At 37.0% G+C, this 25,612-nt stretch overlaps 4 protein-coding genes across 8 annotated transcripts; 3 read left to right on the plus strand and 1 right to left on the minus strand.

Annotated features, from left to right (window-relative positions):
• Positions 1-3,638: 3,638 nt before the first annotated feature.
• LOC147874858 (uncharacterized) lies at positions 3,639-6,980 on the plus strand. The gene is made up of 4 exons (XM_087360086.1): positions 3,639-3,812; positions 4,795-4,944; positions 5,542-5,634; positions 6,432-6,980. Exons 1-4 carry the CDS (start codon positions 3,731-3,733, stop codon positions 6,755-6,757), a joined length of 651 nt encoding a protein of 216 aa, XP_087216212.1. The 5' UTR covers positions 3,639-3,730; the 3' UTR covers positions 6,758-6,980.
• Positions 6,981-7,182: 202 nt separating this feature from the next.
• LOC110836670 (ubiquitin-conjugating enzyme E2 T) lies at positions 7,183-19,428 on the plus strand. 3 transcript variants are annotated; one of them, XM_022078097.2, is made up of 5 exons: positions 7,183-8,417; positions 9,335-9,404; positions 10,659-10,863; positions 11,775-11,873; positions 17,974-19,428. In XM_022078097.2, the coding sequence occupies exons 1-4, from the start codon at positions 8,309-8,311 to the stop codon at positions 11,856-11,858; spliced, it is 468 nt and encodes a 155-aa protein (XP_021933789.1). In that variant the 5' UTR covers positions 7,183-8,308; the 3' UTR covers positions 11,859-11,873; positions 17,974-19,428. The 3 variants fall into 3 exon arrangements, with proteins under 3 accessions (XP_021933789.1, XP_021933788.1, XP_021933787.1); XM_022078096.2 differs by lacking the exon at positions 17,974-19,428 and adding an exon at positions 13,199-14,374; XM_022078095.2 differs by lacking the exon at positions 17,974-19,428 and having other exon boundaries at positions 11,775-13,133.
• mRpL42 (mitochondrial ribosomal protein L42) lies at positions 16,452-17,545 on the plus strand. Its single transcript, XM_087360121.1, has one exon. It carries the CDS (start codon positions 16,643-16,645, stop codon positions 17,030-17,032), a length of 390 nt encoding a protein of 129 aa, XP_087216247.1. The 5' UTR covers positions 16,452-16,642; the 3' UTR covers positions 17,033-17,545.
• LOC110836671 (uncharacterized) lies at positions 18,477-24,809 on the minus strand. 3 transcript variants are annotated; one of them, XM_022078099.2, is made up of 6 exons: positions 24,638-24,809; positions 22,628-22,761; positions 22,296-22,426; positions 21,832-21,914; positions 20,883-21,033; positions 18,477-19,480 (listed from the first exon to the last, which is right to left on the minus strand). In XM_022078099.2, the coding sequence occupies exons 2-5, from the start codon at positions 22,699-22,701 to the stop codon at positions 20,998-21,000; spliced, it is 324 nt and encodes a 107-aa protein (XP_021933791.1). In that variant the 5' UTR covers positions 22,702-22,761; positions 24,638-24,809; the 3' UTR covers positions 18,477-19,480; positions 20,883-20,997. The 3 variants fall into 3 exon arrangements, with proteins under 3 accessions (XP_021933791.1, XP_021933790.1, XP_021933792.1); XM_022078098.2 differs by lacking the exon at positions 24,638-24,809 and adding an exon at positions 24,327-24,447; XM_022078100.2 differs by lacking the exon at positions 24,638-24,809 and adding an exon at positions 23,488-23,600.
• Positions 24,810-25,612: the final 803 nt, after the last annotated feature.

Consider the following 25,612-nt stretch of genomic DNA (forward strand, 5'->3'; position numbering starts at 1 on the left):
GGGATCCATCCAGCCTCCTAGCCAGTGGATAATCTGCAGCCAGGGCATAGCACCTCCTTCTAGTGTCAAGGTAAGGAATGAGTAGGAGCTATAATACTCTCCCCACAAATGCCTCCATGGTGTGCATTGGGACAGACTTACTTAGTCATTTAGCGTTAGTCTTACTATATAAAATTTTAAGCATTTATTTAAATTGCTGATCAAGATTGGTGACTCAAAATGCGATGGCTTCACATCTGGAATGATGATGGGGAGAGGGTCGTGGTTTTCATCAGGTCCTCCACACTAAACCCTGGATGGTTCATCACAGTTGCTGAATTCCTAATTTTTCTTCATAACAACCGATGACGTACATACTTATTTACTTAGTCCAGTCCTTCCTGAGAAGCTGACAGTTGCTCAGCCACTCAAGAAGTCCTCAACATTTTATGGAACCTGGAGTTTCATTATCGTGTTCACAAGAGCCCGCCACTGGGCCCTGTCCTGATCCAGAGGATCCAGTCCGTACCTTCCCATCCCGCTTCTCGTATGTCACCAGTGAGGACATATATTGTGGGTCCCTTGTCACCACGGCATGTCATGTCCTCAGCCTGCAGATGGAGGAGACGGCTTCCAGGTATGGAGGATAGCTGCGAATATATTGAATAATCATTCGCGGACAGCCGACAATGGGTGGTCCTCCAGCTTTGGGGTTCGGCATGGAACTAACAACTCCTCACCGTAAAAGTAACAACTTGTTGCAAAATGTTACACGGGGCCTCGCTGGTGACATAAAGTAATGAATTTAATATCGTTATTCAAGTCGACATTAAATTATAAAAGTATTGTTGTTATTACACCATTTTACAGTGTATCTGTCCCTGAGGCTTATTAATGAGATGGATGGGCATCTTTGCGTGAATGGGTTGGGGGAGGAATGTGTTCAATATTTTGTTTCGACAGCCACTTGGAAGACAGGTGTAGATGAGAGGATAAAATTGAAATATCTTAAAGAAATAGGTTTAGAGAACATGGTAATGAACGTATCAGGGCTTTAAAAGGCGATGACGGGCTGAACATACTGTTAGCTCTTCAAGACGTGTGTTCCCAGAAATGAATGGTCTTTCGTAGTTCCACGCAGCGGTTTTTACCAGGGATGTCAGCTATTGGTAATATTCCAGTTGCACCACTATTATTAATATTATCGCCGCTGTTGTAGTAGTGGTGTGGTGATTATGCAGTTATTATTATCATTGATCACATTTTACATACGAATTGTTAACATTGCAAAACCGTCCCAGGGTTTAAGACACCATGAATTCGTTGCCCTGGGCGCCATTTTTCGGAAGGCTCACCCGGAATTTAAAGCCATTACAACAGTGTTATTTGACACTGGAAATCCCAAGCTCTGCAGCTGTTTCCAACATGCTAATGAGCTGCTGTCTTTCTAGACGAATGACATCAGATATGGTCTTTAGTTGTTTTAAACGATGTCATAAATGACATTTCATCCCAGTGGTTTCTGATAAAGATAACCTATAAGGCAATGCTTGCTGTTTGCAGTTGTTCTTTCTCATGATACTGTTAAGTAACTGACTGTTGGCCCAAGGTCATGCCCCTTGTAGATCACAGCCAAGTGATATTTCTACATTCCTGTCTTCAGTGATAGAAATATGGTCTCTGAGGGAATTTTTTTAGCAGGAAACAAGGCTAGAAACAATCGCATTCTGGCATTTTACATGATGCATTGTTGAAACATACATAAGTTATGGCAGATTTCAAAAGAGACGGTTAAGAACAACATAACTAACCAACTCCCTGGTAGCATAACTCGCAGGTTCAACACCAAAGCCCTCTAACGGACACGATCCTGAGCCAACTCCATCTATTTTGCATCACAGCAAACCTAACCTAAGATCCTGAAAGCAATAATTATTGAAGTAGATATTTCCCGTTAAAATGTTATTTTTAATTTTAGTTCTTTTAGTTAAGTTGTTACCGTGTACAGTCGGTCTCTGCTTTTAAGAATAGTTACGTTCCAAGAGAGCATTCTCAAAGTGAATCCGCTGTTTCCCATAAGCACAGTGTTGTAACTTAGGGTTATGTTCCGGAAAGACCAAAAGTGACCAAGAAAATTAGATAACAATTAGTTTCTGGCCTGAAGCGAAACATGGAGGCAGAGGAAACATCTCAGATGTTATAAAATACAAAGAAAAGAATTACAGAAATGCGTCCTCTAAACAAGAATGGGAAAAATGTTTTTCTCGCCTTTCATCTTTTTTCTTTCTTTTGTGATTCCAAGGCATTGATTTTCATTAGCATGTGTTCGAGTTTGTTCGGAAGATTTCGGATGACGAGCGAAATGGAGGGCATTTGCTTCATTATAAAAGTTTGTACCAGCGAATTTTCGTAAAGTGATCTTGAAACCTTTCGTACCGTGCAGTGTTGAATATTTATCTAAAATATATAAAATCATGCATACAAACAAAAGTATTTACACTCTGAAAAACACTTAGTGGCAAACGCATTTCGTAAAACGAGTTTTGACGGCATTAGAGATGATTTTATGATGGCATTCGCCCTATGCAGTCGGGTGCCGAGATATTGTACAAATAATGTATTGTTCAATCCAGGTTTTGCTTATTTTACATTTCGGTTTCACGAATCATGGAGGTTAGAGAGTCTATATTTGATAAATATGTTTATAATTTTATATGAAACTTTCTTCTATTAAAAAACATTTCTGGAATACAACAGTGCGAGTTGATGTTTGTGAATTTGTGTGCGTTGTGTTTTCTTTGTTGAATTTATGTCGTAAAATTTCAATGAGTTTTCATGGTTTCTAGTCTACGTCATTGCTTCTTGCCATTCTACGAACAGAGCTACAATACAAATTAACAGGCTGGTTGTAAGAACACTGTGATTTATCGTACTTCAGTGACAACGACAAGAAATGTGGTCTTTGACACTTGTTCTGCGTAGACTGTGCAGGGGAAGCGTTAAAAGTCCCACCTCCAACAGCCAACCTTGTTGACTGTCCGCGATTGCGTGTTAGTAACAGGAGAGTAGGCATCTATCATTTTAGCATAGGAACAGCAGCACAGCGGAGTTTGGTTAACGAAGACGATTAAGAATACAAGGTAGGCCTACCAACATAACACCGGTTTTAATGCAATTAATTTTGTTTTGATTTTTAAAATTATATTTAAATATTCTCGTCCTCCTATCCAGTGGGTACTATTTTTTTTTCCAGAGGTAAGATGACGCATTTTAAGTTGTACTTTGACCTAAGGAGGAAGTAGCAGGAGACTAGAAATTTGTATTGGGGAACTTCATGTGCCCTACGTTAAATATTAGGCAGATCGAGATGGGCGGGGCATGTAGCATGTTGAGCTAGGAAAGATAAGACATATATTTTCGGAAAATGGTGAGGGAAAATACCACTTTGAAGACATATATGAAAGAGATTTTTGGCGCAGTTTTGAGACTAATGGCGGACTCTTGTGAGCACTGTAATTAACCTCATGTTACAATTAAAGACGAGTAGTTTCTTGACTAGCTGAGGGACTGTTCGTTTTTGAAGTGGTATTCAAGCGTGGGTTCGAAAGACGCAACCTTCAAATTGTCACATGCGATCAGGTTTAGTCAGACGGAGAGTCATAATCGAAGCTTCAATAGAATCCGTGCCACTACGTAACCTGTGTGGCCCAGTCAGCGGGCGCATTCCTTCGGGTAAGGTCGTCTTAACCAGATGTTAGGAGGTTTGGCGAAGTTCACTCGACCTGCGCTGTGGTGGATCTTATCTCTCTGCGCCAGCCTTCTACGAGGTCAAGGTACGGACGGCTCCTACGTTATCGCTGTTATTCATATTCGTTGCTCATTTGTTGGTTTTTTTATTACGTTACTAATGGTTATGCTGGCACGGTACACAGCTTATAACCTCAATTTTTGTTAATTAGACTATTTAATGATAGTGAATCAACAGAGCATTCACACAGGAGAGGTGAGAAATGCACTTAAGAAATAGGACATTATTCCTTGGAGTTAGTGCTTCGTGTGAACATCTCTTACGAGCAGGAAGTGTCTGCCATCAAACCTGTACGTCTGGCTTGATGTTAGCATCACTCCGAGAGCCAGAAGTCTGACATACTTTCAACGTCACTGCTTGATTCAAAAACTTTGGCTCGTTTTTATGATACTCAGAAGTAACAAATACTGTAATATCATGCCAGTGCCTTATTTACTTCACACAAAAACATAGCCCAGTGATCATAATTAAGCAGTAAATTAACTCCATGAACATGAGTTCTTCAAGACAAGTTGATAATTGCTCAGTTAACCAATTAATTACCCACCTGTTATGGAATGACACCTCAACCGATTCTATTCAAAGTTGTAAAGTCCTTTTAGAATCACTCTGTATAATGAATTGGAAAGGATAGGGAAGGAAGCAGTTATGGCCAAGCACTATCCTGGCATTTACCTGGATGGTTTGGAAAAAAATATAAACAGCTTCAGTCAAATCTCCAAGCTGAGATTTAGTGATGAGGAAAACAACTGGTGAATTGTATTTCCTCTAATCTTTGACATTAATTCTTTTACGTGGAACTTCGCATAATCGGGGCAGCCGCTTAATTGGGCCAAAGTTTTCTAGTCCGGATGTGTCCCAGTTAATCGGAATCCACTGTATTAATACTTTTAACAGGAAACAGGGCTTATGGCCACCTCCGTTTAATTTGCTTTTGTCTGTCTCCACAGATCACATCCGGATGATTAAATCAATTATGTTACAGGATTAACATTTCTTTGTTATAGAATTTGTTGATGATGTGGAATTGCTCTTCCATGAGGGGAGTACCACCCCCCAAAAGCTGCTACTGGACCGAATGCCCTGCTCCTGTCAGTCATATACTTGTGGCTGCTGTGCTGGGATGTCCATTCAGTCTTACAACTTCAGTCGTAATGGCAAGTGTTTCAGGCTGAAACTGCGACAGAAATAACGCAATTAATTATACAGCCTACTACGTATATTCTGACGTGTATATTGCTCAATTTGTATGGTGTACACCGTAGGCCCAGTGCGGTTATTTATTTCGTAAAATGACGTTAGCTGGTTATATATTTTGGTGCTCCAGACAAACGGTCATCAGATGAAAGTTACCGAAAATTTTATAGTTTAGTATGAACACATACAACCAATTAACTTTATGATGTAAATTATACTGTATTAATACGTGAACTGAGTTATATAATTCATTTACATTCAAGTATTTTGATAGTTGATCATAATTTAGGTGGTTATTTCTTTGTTTATTACTAAATCGAATATCAAACAAACTTAACGTAATATTGGTACATAGTGATCCTAAAGCATGCGTAATAATTAGATGGTCAATTTCACGTTTGGATGCGAGTATAATCGTAATCCTCAGTTAAATATTTGAAATTTACTATTCCATCATTAACTGTTGTAAATTGCACTGAATGAAATCTTCAGGGGGAAGCAGTTTCTGTATCCCAGACATCGAAGTAATAGTAATGTTGCCTCACTCTCATTTGCAGCCTGCCTTAACCTAACATATGATCCCTACGAATTCTCCGTAACATCCGACATGCTAATGAATGACAACTCTGTGTTTACAAATACATTCTCAGGTAAGATATGCAAATATAAGTGGCTGTGTATTTTACAGAATCATATAATAACTAGTGAGAATATGTTCATGACCTTATTTTCCTTCGAGATCTGCACAGTCTCTTAAAAGCTGTGCATATGATTTATACTTTACCCTTCAGTTCATATGCACTTGAAATATATCTTTCGAAATGTTTGAACATAAAGTGAAAATAATGTAATGAAAATTTTTGTAGCCGAGAGGAATGAAATTTAGTGGGGAATGGAGGATTCTGTATTTCAAAGAATTTTGTGGTTTAGATTATTATAATAGTTAAATTACGTACTATAGCTTGGGCAGAGAAAATAAAATATTAATAAAATATTCTGTTGGGGAAATGCCTTGTAAGGTGGCAATTACATGTTTAAAATTTATGAGGATGACATTATAATGTATCATAGGGAAATAATTTTTAAGAATGTGAAGTTCATGAAATGTGGTCAAGGTAGATGTACGATTTGAGGTTTTCATCGCCTTGATGATGGAGGCAGCAAGGACCTCTGAGGTGTCGGTAAACTTCTACCAGACTACACACTGCAACAACTCAGAAGACAGCCATCTTCACGATGGTAGACTTTGAATTTTTAAGCAGTGTAAAACCTTTTGGTTCTATAACCAGAGATTTATTCATTGCTTAGTTTATAGTCTGTTCATTAACCTGCAAAATCACTAATTGTTTAAACTGTGTCATTAATTTTTAAGTATAGTCTTTTCCCCAGTCCTTAGAGGAAAATCCATTACATGATGAGATCTTACATAACCTCATCTGTGTTTCAGCCAAGAATCCGCCTGCTTCCTGCGTACCAGTGCCCTTGCCCTATCTGCCAACAACAGTGCACATGTGTGTGCGCGTGTTCAACATCTTCACACCTGGCTTCAACCTACACATGTGTGTTGACTTTGAGGGACGCATTGCTAATAAGCCCATTGTCATTCTGCATTTTGACTGTCTCCGTGTTGGGTCGGACGGTTTTGCACTACTCAAGCCAGAGGACGAGGGAGGTCTAAAGCCTCCTACACCTGTCAATTTGCCAGGAGATGATGAGTATGATGAGGTCATCGAAGAGTCACACTTGATTCAGACAACAGCTGTAACTCAATAAAATCTTCTCGGGCGATCAGCACCGTCAAATGGTTAAACAATAAAACGGACGTTTCAGGGACCGTCCCTTTCCCCATCAACACATCAGAACCCTGATGATGGGGACAGAGATGGTCCCTGAAACGTCTGTTTTATTGTTTAACCATTTTACGTGGCTGACCGCCCGAGAAGATTTTATTGGGATCTTTAATTTTATTTAAGAATAAAATTGTGACCTTTCTGCAGTTAATGTAGTTCTGGATGCTTAACTATTTAAAACATTTGCCTTGCCAGTCTTCTTTTATATTGCTAACACATATCACTGCAAAACTTGTTCCATTCTGTGACCTTGAATGTCTGCGATAATCTTTGTGTTGTTTTTAAATGTTTTGTATTAATTTGAAAAGAAAGTTGGGAGTAGTGAAAGAAACTGAAACTACAATTGACAGGTGGAAGAGAGATCGATTTATGGCTGTGGAAGTTGCCAGGCAGTGCCCACGCTTATTCTTCTGATAAAGGTAGATAGAAGAGAAGGTAGTGTGATGAAAAGTGGAGGAAGGAGAGAAATTGAGCATGATCATACTGCTTTTGTTCCCAATTTCTAATTTTGGTATTATCCTTGGGGGGGTTTCATTTGGTGAAATTTTGTTATCATGAGGGGGATCTACTCTTGGGCAGAATTTTCATGAGAGAGCCATGTGAGAGGTAATTTGGAATTTGGGTACCGTGGGCTCTCGGATCGAAGAAAACCATGAACAAGTTGGCTGATCACGGAACCTTCCAGGTGCATACAGAATTCTAGCCAGTAGTTCAACATCCAAATATGCAAGCATTAACACTCCTGTATGTGCTGTTGCTTTATTTTAGTTGAAATTGTTTGCAGATTTGTTACAGACGTTTATTGCATATATATTTACTTTCAATGATAAATGAACAGTTACGTTTGTTGCTCATCCATTTTACAAAAATATCATGTCCATATGGCAGTTCCTTCATTTCTTTTACTGTAGAAGGTTGTTTTAGCCTTACGCCCAACCCTAAAGCTGGACGACCACCCCTCGACTGCTTATTCAGTATGTTCGCAGATAACCTCCTTACCGGGAGGCCGTCCCACTAACATGAATCTTGCCGACAGATGGCGCGGCAATTCACTTATCTTTACATTAGTTCATGCCCTCACTAATATATGGCGCGGCAGGGCTTATATCAATAACTTTGGCCAAATTTTTATGGGAAAGTTTTTATTAAATGCAAAGTCTATATTAATGGAAGCTACCTTGCAAGTTTTTGACAGATCTGTCACTATATGGCATATTTCTCTCAAGTTTCTAGTTTATTTATTACTGTTCTGTACATATATGCATCATCGTTATGTTGGTATTGATTGTGGAAGTTCATGCAGACGAAGTTGGCGTACCTGCGTACTTGGTGGGAAATATCAAGTAGTTGGTACTTATATGTATGTTATGTTATATATTTGAATTATTTGTTTTAATTGATGTTTATGTGTTAGTGTTTGGCGAAATTTATAGGTTTATGAAAAGCGAAGAATTGGGTTTGTATATATAGCGCAATGAATAAGTCTTTCAGACTAAAGCGTGAACTGGAGTACATAACAAAAAGTCCACCGCCTGGAATTTCATGTGTGCCAAAGGGCGATTCGCTTGATGTTCTTGATGCTAGTAAGTGTCAACTGTTATCGCAATTGAGATTAAATTGTATGAGTAGCTGGAAATAACTTCCATTCACTTGTTATATCTTACTGTATGGTAATAATTTGCGTTAGGTTAGTTTCAAGTGGTTTGTGTTGTAATTAGTAGCAAATTAAAATCTAATATCAGTGATATAAATTGTAATGATATGTCATGTCTTATTGTGTGCTCGTAACTAGACATAAATAAAGACACTATGAAAGCATTTACAACACATCTAACTAATGAAAATTGGGAATCAGTATTAAGTAACCATGATATAGTTTCAAAGTTCAACACATTTCTAAACATTATCTTAAGAACTTCTGAAACAAGTTTTCCCACCAAACGAGAAGTAAAGGTGTTTAATAATAATGAATGGGTAACATCTTGTAAACATAAAACTAAATGTTTACCTAAATATCTGATTGAGTAGCAACCATACCTTCATGACAAGAAATGGCAAGTAGAAATAAAATCAGATTCATACCATATACTCACACTGGGTGTTATAAAGCATGGAGTTCTCAAAGTTCAGTACTTGGTTCTCTGCCTTTCCTCATATATGTCAATTATTTGACTTTTATTCATATCATTCCATAAAGGTATGTAGGAGATATGGGGTTTCTTACATTCTCTCATTTTTGTACCAGATGGAGGTGAGTGGCCTGATACACGCTCTAATTGGCTTTATTACGGAGTGATAAACTTAAGGATGGTGGACACATTTTATATACTTTTCAGGATTCAGTGGGATGACAGTTCCAACAAATCTGATGTTTGTTGAACAATGTATTTATGAAAGACTCTCGGGTAACAAGCCACCTGATGCGGCTTGTAGCCCGAGAATCTTTCATCGATAGACATACATGTTATTTTTCATCTTGTTGCTTCATTTTCTCATTTAGGTATAGTCGGGATAAAAGATACGCCATATGAATCTGGTGTTTTTAAAATTGAGATACAAATTCCAGAAAAGTAAGTACTGTTTTTTACTTAAATATAAACTGTAAGAACTTTCATTTGTGATACGGTGAGGGTGACATGATTGTGGAGATTTCTACACAAGTGGTGTCATGGTGGCCAGTGCCTCTGAATATTTCTGAATATCCAGGATTTATATGAATTTATAAACTTAGAAACAGAAATTTTAATCTTTTTATTAAAGCTGTAGCCACCAATTAAACTCTTGATTGATTATGACTTTGCCTTTAATTGAAAAATTAAGATGTTATTTTATTGATAGGGGAACGCCTTTAAGACAAAAAGAGATTATTATTAACCTTTATTGGCCTTGCATTGCTCTAGCATGCTTCTAAACCGTTAAGATCAGACTGGAAGCACTGTAGCATTGGTTTTTAAGGTGCGGTTTTAAATATAACATTTGCAACATTAGCTGTAGAAGTTTTCCTCCAGGGCTTCCCCGGTTTCTCTGTGGCATCCCAACAATTACTCCATTCACACACAGAAGAAGGCAATGGCAAACCACTTCTGGATCATCTGCCAAGAACGTATATGAACAGGTCCCAGTCCGAGAAGAGAAAAGGATGGAAGGATCCTGTTCATATGGACCTGTCGTCAGACAGAACACTAAATAATAATAAGATGAGGTGGTCTAGCGGTTAGAACGCTGGCCTTGTAATCCTGGGGTCTCGGGTTCGAATTTATAACTTGTGTTGGGCAAGGCCGTGGTCTAGGCAACACAGAGTTTTCCTCCGTGGCATCCCAACAATTACTCCATTCACACACAGAAGAAGGCAATGGCAAACCACTTCTGGATCATCTGCCAAGAACGTATATGAACAGGTCCCAGTCCGAGAAGAGAAAAGGATGGAAGGATCCTGTTCATATGGACCTGTCGTCAGACAGAACAATAAAAAAAAATCCTGCAGAGTTGTTTTAAATAGTTTGCATCTTGTTTATATAGAATTACCTTGTGAACCGCATAGATTGAATTGAATTATTATGAATTGGAAGTGGTTTAACATGTTTAGATGCTGTCCCCACATTTGCTTGAAGGAAGTGAGGAAAATCACAGCTGAAATTCAAATTCAGGCCCTGCCAATGCAAAGCAGGAGTGCTAGACAGTACAGTACTGTGCTCAGTGAATTGTTTAAGTCTGAACCATGAGAAATGTAAATAAACAACAAATAATAACCCAGATATACTTGCCTGTGTTGTCATCATCCCATTCTAAAGTTTTGAAGTTAATTGAAATTTTTTACATTTTAGATACCCATTTGAACCTCCTTGTGCACGTTTCATAACTCCGGTGTACCATCCAAATATAGATGTAGCCGGTCGAATATGCCTTGATTTACTACGTCTCCCGCCAAAAGGAACATGGCGCCCGGTAATAACACTTAGTGGCTTGCTGACTTCTCTGCAGATGTTGCTTACACAACCAAATCCAGATGATCCCCTTATGACAGAAATTGTAAGTATAAAATATATATTCCCACTTTTTGAATACTGTGGACTCTCCCCTAATTGATGCTGTCTTAACCAGCATGCCAGCTTAACTTTTTTTTTATGAATTTCCTCAATTACAGTTAATTATAATAGTCTAAAGTTCAATCAGGCTTTTTCCCTTTTATTTTCCTTTAATTAATTTATTATAAATTTACCTATTTATTATATTTTCATCTTTTGTGTGATTTTAACTTGGTGCGATCAAAGGATTCGGAGTCTATAAGTGGATGCACATTTTGCATGTTTTTAAATTAAACTTTTTGACTGTAATTGTCGTCGTCAGGTGTGAAAGTGTTCACAGTTAAAGCTTGAAGTTTGAGTGTAAGGATTCACGAAGTTTTCGCGGCATTATAAATAAAAGGTTCTCGTGGGGTTTTGAGTTTCAAACTGGTTCAGTAGAGACAATGAGCTGTTTCAGGGGAACTTAAGATGGGATGGCATTGTCACTGATGGTCAGGCTAGAGATTGATAAACTGCTCGTAAAGTTTGTGTGTGATTTATTGAAGCGAGCAGCCCTGTTTGATTTTTAGTTGTCAGTTACATATCATGCCTACCATCGTGATTAAAGATGAATGCTGGAAATTAATTTACCATCTTCATTGTACTGTAGTTCACTTAAAATTTAGATTGAATTAAAAGTGTGACTGGCAAAATATCAAACACTCAGTTCAGACTTAAACTTCTGAAACTGTGAATCCTTTTAGACATTTGGTATAACTCCTTGAACAGGGGATATGTCTATTGCAAATCCTCTATCTGCGCATCTGTACATCCATACAAGACGTGGGATTCAGACCCAGTGTTATAGTTGTTTGAATGAACCAGAGTTGCAATAGGTTAAACCTGATTACTGAAGTCTTGCTGCGTTGTTTGCAGGCCGATGAGTATCGTTTCAACAGACCTGAGTACATCAGGAAGGCTAAAGAATGTACAATGAAACATGCATTTCAGAGCATCTGAAAGTGAAACAAATAGGTAATATTTTCAAATTAACACTTTTATTTCCTCAAATTTAAGACACACTTTTCTTAACATTTTCAACTTTCTAAAATCAGTGCATCTTACATTTGATGGCGTCTAAGAATCGATGTAGCGTCTTTATTTTTTCCCTGAAAACCTGTTACTAAATCAAGGGTGTGTCTTAAAATTGAGGAAATATGGTATTAATGAGGTGCATAACAAGAGAAGAGAGATGAATATTTACGGCATAAAGGCAGTTTCATTTCAAAATAACATTTCTCAAAGTAAAGTTAAACAAAATAGGAAATGTAACGTGTTTGCTCTGTTATTGCCTGTAGGTTTACAGTTCAGATGAATGATGCTTTGTTATAATTAGCATAAATAGTTCTGGGAAGCTGTTCGTTCTGTCAGAACGTGACCTTTGACATTTGCAAAAGGCAACATAGGCGTTAACGTTGCTTGGAGTCAGTGACCTTGACATGGTACCTGCCTGGCTGGAGGTTTACCCATGATTCCTCGATGCAAGGAATTTCCAATGCTGGAACTTTCACATGCAGAAGAAATACAGGCAGCCTTTTGCATAAAGTGTCCATTATTTTCTGATAAATTATTATCTGTGTTGATAAATTTTAATAAATCTCTCAAATACTATTAAATGTCATGAAAATCCACACAATCTTTCTTTAGTTGGTACATGTGGGAAGATATGATGTAGCTAATAGATGCATTTTTGCAACTTTTAGCTGTGAATGTACCTGAAAATGGTGCTATGGTTTGTTAGAGGTTTATATCTCAAATAAGTACATTGGTCATTCAATTCCCATATAATGTAATTATGGATCAATTAAGAGTATGTTGTTAAAAACATTTCTATAATTGTGCCCCCCCGTAATTCGGGAACACTTGAACGTATCATTGTTTTTGCCCTTGTTTTCATTTATTTGTCTTCAGTTCAAATCTTCTCCTCGGCAGTTGTTTTCAAAGCTTTTTAATATTTGTTCTGTCCTTGGAGAGGTCAAGTTTACTACACATACAAAATGATTGTTTTACTTTATTTGTCGGAATATAATACACACTTCATTTCCTCCAGATGCGGCATTTACCTGAATTTAATGCTGACCCAAAATTCTGAAAAGTCAAATTTTTAATACAACATTTCCTTCTGCATATTAGTTGTACAAAATTGAATATGTACATTGCATTTAAGCAAATACATTTATGTATGTGTTTAGAACGAAGACAAAAGAATAAAAGGTTCGTACTCAAAAAATGTAATATGTTTCTTGAGTTTATTTTACTTCAATTTTGTAATCAGTCTGATTTTATTACTCTCCCTCTAGGTTTGGGGAATTTATATAAATTTGAGAAATTATGACAACCTATGCAGCGGACAAGAGTGGACCGGATATGATTAAACGTCTTGTATCGAGGATTGCTAGTTTGTCATTCATATGTATTGATCATTAAACTTCTCTTTAGTCCTTGCATTGTGCTGCTGACATGTAATATAGATTATTTCATGTAATTTCTAGCTTATTATCAGCCATTCCGATATGTCCCTCGCATCAGCTTGCGCACTCGCATGTCGCGCTCCACCATACTTTAAAGAACGGGGAAACGTGATATGTGACATTCTTGAATTTCTGAAATCTATTTATGTACACGCATTTATATTTTACTTTGATGCTCGTAAGTTTGGTTTGTAGCATCGTGATCGTGGAGTATTTCGTCATGCAAAAAGATTCAGAAATACAAAAACTTATGATAAGTTTACTTTCTGTGAATATGTTATCTTTTATTGCTCAGTTGTCTTTGATTTCTGTCATCCTGAGTGGTATTAATTGCAGATATTTCTTTACGTAGGAATAAGCTATGCCATCTTGTTTTTATACTCCTTTGCAGTGGGTATGGATTAAGAAATAATTTTTTACCGTTAAGCATTTTAATTCTGTTTACCTTGAAGGGGGTTGACTTCTAAGGCTTACCTGAAGTCAGCTTGCTTAAAATATTTTTCTTATTTTTACTGTTAACATTGTTCTGGTAACTCTTTGAATCAAAATGATGCCGCGTTAAATATGACTTTAGTATCAGTTATTTGCCGAATCTGAGTGCCTTTATAGCGTACTCTTTGCAATTCACAAGTAAAGTGAGGTGTTATAAATGTGATATTACTGTTGAATCACCTGACTGATTTGGTATCACCATAAATTGATGCTTATAATTCCCTACTGTAATGTCAAGTAAATTTTCCATTTTTGTTGTAGACGTGTTTCTGAAAAATATACTGTAACTGAAGAGCTAATTTTCCATTAGAGGTTCCAGATCTCGGATGAAAACAATTATAATTATTTAGGCATCTAAAATATTTATGTAGTTGTATATAATGTTGTGGTCACATTTTAAGATATTATCTTGATTATCTTTATCATAATCCACCATGTTGCCACTTAGTGACCATGTAACTTTGTTGAAGTCAGAACTGAAATAACTTAAATAAAAGAAGTGATTCTCTTCAACTGCTTTAAACCACTTGCATTGAAGAGTGTAAATGTGGTTGCTTTGTGAACTAAGATGGCAGCAACACTTTTGCCTTCAAAACGTTGTCCTAAAATTTTATATGACCTGTGAAACATGTCATGTTACAAAAAAATTTAACAGGATTGAATGTGTTTGCAGCGTGGTTTTTACAGCCCACGCATGATAGTGGAGTCTACACTGAAACTTGTTGGAGATTTTTAATTTAGGTTTTACAGAACATAACCTGTACATTTCATAAAACTCACATTGAGCTTTGTTGGTTTCCACAAAAAAAAAAAAGGCTCTTAATAACAAACTCCGTAGATCAGAGCCTTCTTGACAGGCTACAGGTGTACTTGGCTAGTCATGAAATTCTCCACATTTTGGAGCCAGAAATTTCATTACTATGTTCACAAGAGCCTACCACCAGTTCCAATCTTGAGCCAGATGAATCCAGTCCAAACCCACAAAGCATGCTTCCCTAAGAAACATTTTAAAATCCATCTACATCTAGGTCTTCTGAGTGGTTCAGCCTTCCCATTCAAACACTATGAACACTGGAATTTATTTCTGGTTTGTATCTTTATAATTTACAGACAAGGTTTTTAATTTAATGTAAAAAAAGAGTAAAGCTGTCCCGCTACGTGCCATGTAGGTCGTCTGGCGGGAGTGGGGGTATAGCTCCTAGTCTTTCTTGACCTCTGCACTAGATGGGGGTGCCCCGGCTGCGCTTTACCCCTGGGAAAGGACCCTGGTACCCATTGGATAGGAGGCTGAGATTTATGAAAAGTTTGTAGTAGGATTTCCTTTTACTTCTATAATAAATAAGGCCATATGTGTGTTTCTAACTGATACTGAATAGCCATAGTTCTACAAGGATAATATCATTTCATTATGAATCAATATAATTTATTTCAGTAGTCGGTTTTTAGTACAGGAGTAAAGTGATAAACTATTAATCTTTATAAGCTGTAAGGACATGATACCCTTTCGAACCAAGGACATTATTGGATCAGACATCTGAAATTCTTAAGTGATTATAATTGGAAGCTCGCTGTACATAAGTCCGTAACAAAAACATTTTCAGCTAAATTCACATGTTAACTGGATGGAAAAATGTAATATCACACTCCAGCAAGAAGAGTTTAAAATCGTTCATATACATACAAGTACATAGATGTGTTTGCAAAAGTGACTACTGAGACAGAATTCTTATTAGAACTTCATTACATTAATCAAACCTATGTTTGTAGGAAGAACATAGATTATACATTTTGATTCATTATTTGGGGATTCTATAATTTTTAATTTCAGTATCCTATGTAGCATAAATTTAATGTGGCAAGAAGATATATATTGCTTTCTGTCACGTAATTTTCACTACGAACACCGACATTATTTTGTACCGAACTGGGAAATGGGTTGTTGCAAAATATGCACTGAAATTTACAGTGATTACAGCATTAATATTATGCTGCTGAATCATTGACACTTCACCGTCATTACTTTTGTGTCATTTTAGTTGTTTAAAATACACAATCTATAATGACAATATAATATATAAACCACCCAACGGTTTATTTAGTGCAATTTAACTGCATATAAATAGTATCAAAAATAACTGAACGGCGAAGAACACTCGCATCTATGTTGCTGAATTTCACTGATTTACGGCAATAAATATTGGAACTTTTGTTATGATATAAAGCGGTATTTGTACTTAAATTTCTTTTAAGTACACCGAGTAATGAAAAAGTTTGTCTGGCATAATAACATTTCCCGTATGCTGGTGGTCTGGTATGAGTTAAAGATTGCTGTGTTATTCTTGTAGTTTCATTACATTGTACTGCTCACTTCTTCAGTACATAATTATGGTGATCGGGATGGGCGTCCTTAATACTAGTCTAGCTTGTCAGCAGATATATCGGGGGTGCCAAGTTATGCTTCAAATAAATCTAGGTCATTTATCGAATGCCAAGGGTCTATGTCACGCACATCCTCAATCGGATACTGGGTTCAGAAAATCTTATAAAAAGTTTGTAAAGGGAAATATTGTGTTGTTGGTCATTATTTAATATCGTGATGTTGGTATTGACATAAAACAAAATGGTAAAACTAGGAATGTAGCAACGTTATTTGTGGATGTACGTGAATCTGTTTCGGAAAACGTGGACGAGACTTGTAAAGAAGGAAAAGAGTAAGAAAAACTGGAAGGTGCTCCAGTTAAGCTTTAATTATATTTTGAACAGTACTTTCAAGATTCTTGCATGGCATCGGTATTACTGATGTACAAACGCGGCATTACTAATTTAGTTGCACATACTGGGAGGGTGTTGTGGTCGTTGGGACGGGCGTCGTCATCGCGAAGTTTGGATGAACAAGTCACAGTAACTGATGATGGTTCAATTATAGTTTGTTGGCATCCAGAGACACATTTTCCTTACGACTGTTCTCGTGCTCTGCCAGTAGAACAAGAAACTCACTCAAACCTGAAAATCCAGTCTTTGGACGAAGTTGACTCAGTGTTTAACGAAAAGAAGGAAGAATTTGTTCGCCAAGAATTGATGAGTCTCACATACACAACAAAGCATAGATGGTTTCCTCGAGCGAGAGACAAATATGCAAAGAAGACTCCTCCAGATAGAGAATATTTATAAACTCTTACATTTTCAGTGCATTCAAACTATTTTGAAGTTCCTGAGAGGTTTGTTGCCAGTTCTTTTAACATGTACCAATACTGACAGGCGTGTTTAAGTTGCTGTATAATGAATTGCATAATGCTCTTCTTTAGTTTTAACCTTTAACAAGAATATTGCTAGCATCAAGAGCCACCCTAGATATGGTTTTAAGAGGATGTTTTCAGCATATTCACCCTGGAATGAAGTCTTTGCATTTGAACATGATGCTACATTATCCTAACTGAAGTTCCAGTCAAGCAGCTTTCCTCATGATATGAATTGCTAAGTATCACATCATTACTATTTACATTGTCTTGTTTATTAAAAGTTAAGTCTTCTTTATTGTGTCAAATATTCACCATAGTGTGTTAGTGCTGGTGTTATTGTAATTTACTGCATTCTCATGAGACCTGGGAAGTAAATATGTTTTCATTTTAACTGTACATATGGCTACAAAATAACTATATGATGTAATAAATTTCTGTAAACTAATGTCAATTTCATTGCATTAAAAAATTTTACTCCTCCCCCAATATTGTCAAGAGGAATGAAAAGGGCAGGGCATGTGGAGCGCATGGATGGGACAAGAGGTGTGCACCGGGTATTGGTTGGGAAGCCTGAGGGGAAGAGACCACTGGGGAGACCTAGACAAAGATGGGAGGATCAGGATGGTGTACTGTTCGTCGAGGCACTGATTATAATTTTGCTGTTAAATAGTGTATGGTCAAAGTAAGGGAATATTTGTATCTTTTCCAGCAGTGTATTGGTGATTTTTTCAGAGAGGAGAGTACTTGCTTCTTCATTAAGTGGGAACAGAAGCAGATCTCAGTTGCCTCTGTGATCATAGTTTCTAACTTTATGTAGTGCCACATATGCAGTGTCTCAAATGTTCATTTTCGACTCTGCTATATGACTACTAGGCGCGGTGCAGTGCAGCGTATCATCATTCTAGCCTTTGTTTATTGGCCGTGATTCCAAGCTGAAAGAAGAATAGAACAGGCTACTATCTAAAGGGAGCGGAGGATGTGGTTGAGGAAAGCAGGTGACGAGTTTCTGGTGACCATGTTGGAGAGCAGTTAAGTAAAATACAGTGGTGCCTGTTCAATGATGATATTTGGAGAGGCGATAGTGGACCTGCCCTTTTGATTGCAGAATGGGTGGGAATTCTATGAGGTTTGGTTTCATGAGTCCCTGTTCAAAGTGATGAAAGCCACAATCAATTCATGATTGACCACGGATGATATATGACTTCAGACTGAGAAAAGAGCCCAGGAAAAACAACTTCTCAGTAACAGAAGCCAGATTCCTGTCAAATGCACCCAAAACAAAGTTCACAGCCTGACTTTGGATCACATTAGTGTAAGAACAACATATGTGATGTAGCACGAAAGAAAACTTTGAAATGTCATTAAAAACATAAAAGTTGTCGCATTGGTTTATTCTATGTTAAACGAAAAGTACATCATTATTTATTAAATAGCATATAGATTACAACTGCAGTCAGAAATATAATTGTCATTGTGGTCTGTACCGGTGAGTGGATGTCATCTTACATGCTTGTTGGCACGATATAGTTTTCCAGTAGATTTATAAGTGTAGCCTTATTACAGTCGGATTCATCAGATATCGTGATATCAACATCCAGAAGATGATGGCAATCTTTCTCTCCAGATGGTGACTTATGTTGTGAATGCTGCTGAGATAGTAGTTCTTAGCAGCAAATACACCAGCCAGTGGATCAAATAAGGAGCGAATGCCATATCCTTCATGATCACTGGACATAATCTCCTTTTATACGGACCTTATTGTATCATCTGGCACGCTGATCCCAAATCGCACACTGCTCAGTAGGACAAATACTCCTAAACTCCGGAGCGGATACCAACCTCCGAGACACAGAGGCTGACCCAGATGAGCAGTCAGACAACATCATGCTGGACCCTGAGGTGCGAGAGAGCCATCAGCAGTTCCAGCATACATCAGGCAACCATCTCAATGATCCAGACCCTACTCCAAGAATGTCAAAATGGCTGCCCAATGTATGGAGGTACCGCTGCTTCTACTCCTTGCTGTGGACCGGGCATGGCACTGTCTGACGTCAGGGTCAGTGATTGGGTGGCTCTGGGTCGCTCCACTCCAGAAGTCGAGAGCAACATCCAGGCACTCGTCCATGCGCGTGTGGTTAGTGACGTGGGGTCAGTATGCCAGAAAGGTCATCCATTCCCATGGGGGGGGGATAATACCAAACCATCTGAACAGCATTCACAGCAACATAAAAGTAACCACGAGGACCAAGGTGGCCAAAACATCTTCCAAGATGCTAATACCAGCAAAACTCAATGTATCTGTGAATTAAATAGTTGTGAAGAAATCTAGTCTCATAGTCCTAAATATTCCTGATCTCATCTTCCATTCACCGTACTGCACCTGGAAAACAAACACAGTTTTAACGAGAGAATGTCTAGCATTAGACATACCTGACGACACCGTATTCTCATTGAAACATCTTTAAACCGTTCACAACCCAAGACAGTCACTGACATGACATATTTGTAAACGAACACCATGTTGTGAATCATTTATAAAGTATAAATAAGAGAAGTCTGTTCCTCAAGATGCTTAAAAACTATATTGAAATATATAACTCGTAATAACTTATGAAATGTTTCTAACTCAAGTTATCAACTCAGATCACATATAAACATTACACAACTGTCATACGTAAGAAAATATCTCTATTATTTAAAATTAAGAAATACAAAATCTGGTTTCCAACAGTTCTCCTCATGGAATCAACCGGTGTAATGTGTATACATACATCTCAAATAGTTTTGGAGTTATGATCTTTCAATCGGCCTGCATATATGTCTGTGTGTGTGTCCTTGAGTGTGCGCCTCTTTGTATGTATTTGTGTCTGTGAGTGTCTAGTGCATGACTGTGTGTGCGTGTGAGACTACAGACTTCCTTTTTGGAAATGTGGTATATTCCAGAGTCTCAGAATTATATGCTTCAAAGATACTCAAACTGCCCAGAGTAAACCAAAAGCTATTGCTGAAGAATTATTCGAACCAAATAATTTTTATGTGAAAAACAGCGTAGCTTACAACAGTAGGTTCATGATGATTATAAACAAACTGTATCCATGACAAGTATTACTACGTAAATCAGTGACTTTCTTCAGCATAGAGTAACTGCAGTCCACTATTTCATAAGATGCATTAAACAATACCTGGTTCCCGATATTTACCACACATAAGAAAGGTATATCATTTCAGTACAAGAACTGTGAAAACTTCTTGAACTTATATTGTCACAAACAAGATTTGCGCAGTGGAATTTATTTCTTATGTTGCATAGAAAAAGTTCTTGAGAAGGAATTGGTGGAACAGTAAAGTAACTTGCAGCAAATACTCTTCAAGCAACTGAGAGAAGCCACATTTTAGGACCAGAAGATTTATGTAAATGCGTCAAAGAAAATATGACAGGAATTAGATTCTTCCACATAATACAGGGAGAAATCAAGGCTCTCATTAAGTGACTAACGGACAGGCCGCAATATGGCAAAACTGACCGTGGTACATGAAACCACCATGAGATTGTGCGCATGTGCACCAAAGCAAGTGGCACTGGTACATTGGAAGTATCACTGCACATAACGGTGTGAAGAATGTGATATTCTTGTAACATTTATGGACGGAATATTTTGGAATTTTCATGGCCACATAGAGAACACGTGTTCATACTTTATGTAAAGTGCCAGAACTATACATTCTAAGCGTTGCAGAAAAAATAATCATGGCATAATTTCGAACATCATCCGAACACTTACCTCAATTGACTCAGAAAAAACGTAATAAATCTTGGCCAGGATTCTTGATTTTAGGCAAAAGATATAAACCATAAGCAAGACAGCAGTTGCAGTTAAAGCTACACCAAATACGACATCAGTAATCCCAGGACACGAAGATGGTTTGTTCACACTGCAAAATATAAGTGGTTACTAGGACAATGGTGTCACTCACCACAAACACATAGCTAGAATTAATTTTTCTTCGGCTATCAGCCGTGCAAGGAGGTTGAAAGGGGTAAACACTTGACATGGCTAGTAACCCGAGAAGAATTCATTATACTTAGTTTCCGTGAAAACTGTAGAGCATATAAACAAACAGCTATCTCCGAAGACCCCAGGATTACAAGGCCAGCGTTCTAACCGCTAGACCACCTCATCTTATTATTATTTAGTGTTCTGTCTGACGACATGTCCATATGAACAGGATCCTTCCATCCTTTTCTCTTCTCGGACTGGGAACTGTTCATATACGTTCTTGGCAGATGATCCAGAAGTGGTTTGCCATTGCCTTCTTCTGTGTGTGAATGGAGTAATTGTTGGGATGCCATGGAGGAAAACTCCGTGTTGCCTAGACCACGGCCTTGCCCAACACAAGTTATAAATTCGGGCACAAGTTAATAACTGGTCAAGAGATCTGATACTAAGTCACGATATGAAACTGGTACCTCCCAAATATAAAGCACGAGAGAGGCCCGATATAAACTTTCCTGGATATCTGGAACGAAAAATGATTCTGCACACTCTGCCTTTGGACATGTCCTCACGACTTACATGAAAAGTGCGTGTATATTGCCTATGATCGAAATCTGTGAAGCTAAAAGTTTCATACGTGATACTAACATCACGTTTAATTATAACTGTAAATGAAATTTCAGAGTTGCAGATTATACACACTCTGAAATATTTAAGCTAATTTAATTCTCTATACCTTTTTTTCCTGTGTATTTTCAACGTTTATTTTCTTCTGAAAATTGCTGCAGAACTTGGCAAACGCCCCTTGTTTCATGTCTCCTTCCGCAGTAAAAGAAAAACAAAATTTTAAGTTAAAAAAAAAGGAACTAGTAGTTTATGCATACTCATGAATTTATCTGGGATGTCTAAAGTGGAGAAACAGGGTAAAGCATTTTATTCTTTGCGAATACTAAAAAGTTATGCCACAAAATTGGAAAATTTGTGACACCTGTGAAATATATCCATGTAAAAATCACAGTTAAATTCAATACATGTATGAGATTGAATAAATACTTTATATATCTGTGTAAAGGTTTAATGCAAAGAGAATTCATTTAGATATGACTTGAATATTTCTATTCTGGCACGGCTTACACACTTTTTAAACAGCAATCTGTCCTATGAGTGAACAACTGTGCTATTACATTAACTTTTACATACCATTTTTGATTAACTGGCTCTTGTCTTGAGAGTCTACCTCCTCATTGTCCTTTTCTGCACGGACACAGGTCTGACAAAACACATAAAAATTGCTGTTATCTCCCACAAGCTCTGAAGCAGTTAGTGTCTTCCTGTAACAAAATAAGTTCCAGCACAGATAAGTTTCGCTTTTATTATTGAATTATGATACTGATGGATGCAAAGGCTAGAGGAAAAAATCCTGTCCCCGTCGGGGATCGAACCCTGGTCATCTAGTCTGTAGTCACTAGCTATACTGACTGAGCTACTCTGTCCCCAATATATATTTAATAAATGCACGGATTATCACATACCTTACTAAACCCTTACTATCAGGTGTCTCAGCAGGCGTTGGCTTGGCATTAATCGAAGTCTGAATCTTTGGCATAGTGTTCAACAAATTTTGGATGCGTCAACTCAGAGGGCGTTAAATTGGTGAGTGTACACTCTGGAAAAAGAAAGTGTGATAAGAGTATTAGACAATGAAGCCATAAACAAGAAATATCATAGGCTTTTATCCATGCTGTAATAGTAACAATTTTAATATCATATCCAATTTTACATCTCCCTTCTCTCACCCAACAGCAACTTAAGTTCTGCAACAAAGCTGTGTTGACACAGATACCATTTGTTTTTCATCAGCTACGAGATTCACCGAAATGTAAATGCATAGAAAATTAAATATACGTTGATGTTCCATCAACAGACTGAAGAATAATATCACAGTAATAAAATATCGCCCTGATGAAGGAGGCAGTATGACCTCTGAAACGTTGGTGCAACAACCCAGAAGACAGAAATCTTCAATAAAATATCTAATAAAACATTCAAATTTGGTCAAGAGATCTCTCTTGCTTCATATTTTGGGGGTCCCAGGTTCTTATCATGAGTTGGAAGCTACATTTTGGTGTTTGATGTGTCCTCACGTTTTACAGGAAGCGTCCATAAATATTGCTGATGATTGAAGACCATGAAACTATGAAGCTAAAAGTTTCTGAAGTGATACCAAAACTGTAATTTCACACTTACAGAATATTCACAATCATCACATGGCATTAAAAGTTTCAATTATGATATAAAAAAGTTGACAGTGGAACCACGGTTCCGGAGAATCTGACGTAAATACGTCTCTGTAATGTAATGAAATGTAATAATTCTTATATAAGATAAGTACCTGTGATATTCTAAAACGATTTTACCAGCACAAAATTATCTACTCTACGACGCACTTCCACAATCGATTCACAGCTCAGCTTTCCGGAATAATGAAAGCGTATTGTTGACGGCGATAATGAAACACAACAATGCCTAGTAAACAGCTGACGTAACAATTAGTTTCTTAGGTAAAGGAGTAAATCATTGTTATGTAAGCAGGAGTTCATATAAAAGCTGACCATTGTTGGTCCATATTTACACATTGTCGGTATGGATCTTACACGTTTTCCGAACGACCCTTACGTATAGACGTATTTACGTCAAAATATTTAAGCCAGCAGTGAATGGTTCTCTTACCCCTCTCCTACTCTATATAATTTACTTCAATTATAAAAACTCTTAATATTTACGTAAACAGTTGTAATAAGTTAGCAATTATAATTCTGTTTTGGTATTTGATTCTACTGTATTCAATTTCATACCAAAATATAACCTTAACTAAACTCAGCAAATATCAAAAAGGGGTTTACTACACTGGAATTAAGCTATTCAATAATCTCCACACCACTATAAAAAGTCTGAATCTCGAGAAAAAGAAGTTCCATAACCTTGGCTTGTACCATGAAGAATCTATGGAATGTAAATAAATTCTAATTCCATACGAACTAACCTCAAAATTCTACTCATATTTGTGCAGCACTACTATCTCCATGTTTTTCATTTATCATATGCTGTTCCAACTGATAAATACTAACTCGCTTTTAGCTTTACACCTGGTTAATTTCAGGTAATCGTAGGGGAATTATGACTACAAAATAACTATTTTTAATAGACGAATAATCGAGTTATTTCACTTACCAATTTTTCAATACTTATCTTGCAGTAAAGTCTTCTGGCACAGACCTCTCTGTAATATGGTTTGCAACAGAATGTCTTAACGCTTCAAGTTCGTTTATAAAGAAACATATCTCCACAGTAACACAACAATACCTTGTTCATTTCTATTGTTAGATATCAATAATTAGAATCAAACAACAATACCTTGTTTATTTATATTGTTAGATACTAATAAAGAGAGTAAAGCCACAACACCCACATTCTAACAATGCAAAATTGACATTGGAACCATGGAACGTGATGAACATTAATAATAAATAGGAATCACTTACCTCAAACTTCGCTCAATTGTAAGAGACCACGATGTCCACCGTCAATGACCAAGATTTATTAATAATTCTTAGTACTTGTGATATTATAAAACGTTTTTAACAACACAATATTATCTGCTCTACGACGCACTTCTTCTACAAGCTACTGAAACTCAGCTCTTTCCGCAATAACGAAAGTGGATTGTTGACGGCAGTAATTAAACACAACAATGCCGACATAATAATTAGTTTCAGTTCATATAAAAGCTGACCATTGTCGGTCCATAATTACGCATTTATGGCTTAATATGAGACTCTATCCTGACAGTTTCGTGGATAGGATAGGATTTGAACCCTTCTTCTCCGAAACACAGAGGAGTACTAACCACTCAGCAGCAACTTGTCTTTGAAATGAATGAATGAGTCACAATCATTCAGTTGGAAAAGAAAGTAAATTGATTACTTTTTAAATATTCAGATTGTTCCGTGATTTGCAAAATAAGAATGATTAATAGTTTTCATTTGGTTGTGTTCATTACTAAAAATTTATGTTCCAAATGAATGTTCTCATACCAAGACAAAATATGTCAACATTTGCCATGCAGCTTTAATTTTGTAACATACAGATCGCTTCTAATGGGGCTATTTAAGCCCTAATTTAAAGAAAAAACAAAATGTTTCACAGACCTGTATGAGTATTACAGCAAATAATATATACTATTTTCAACATTAGTTAACAGATGGCATATCTTACAATCAGTGAGTGGATTGCAATCTCCCTTTTTGTTGTTCATATCATCACGTTCTCTTAATTAATTCTTTTTCATTGAGATTTCCTGATATCAGCGTTTGATACATATCATTTTTCATAAGTATACATAAAAACAAATATCGCAACAACTCTGGAACCTTTCATTTTATTCATTGTATTTTACCCTGAAATTGTAGATCTACGAAAATACTTTTATGGCATATTTCATTTTTTGTTGATGATGG

Source organism: Zootermopsis nevadensis, unplaced genomic scaffold, assembly GCF_977971745.1.
Source record: "Zootermopsis nevadensis isolate Lab colony 2312 unplaced genomic scaffold, Znev_1.0 Znev_ptg000003l, whole genome shotgun sequence".
NCBI classification, from domain to species: Eukaryota; Metazoa; Arthropoda; class Insecta; order Blattodea; family Termopsidae; genus Zootermopsis; species Zootermopsis nevadensis.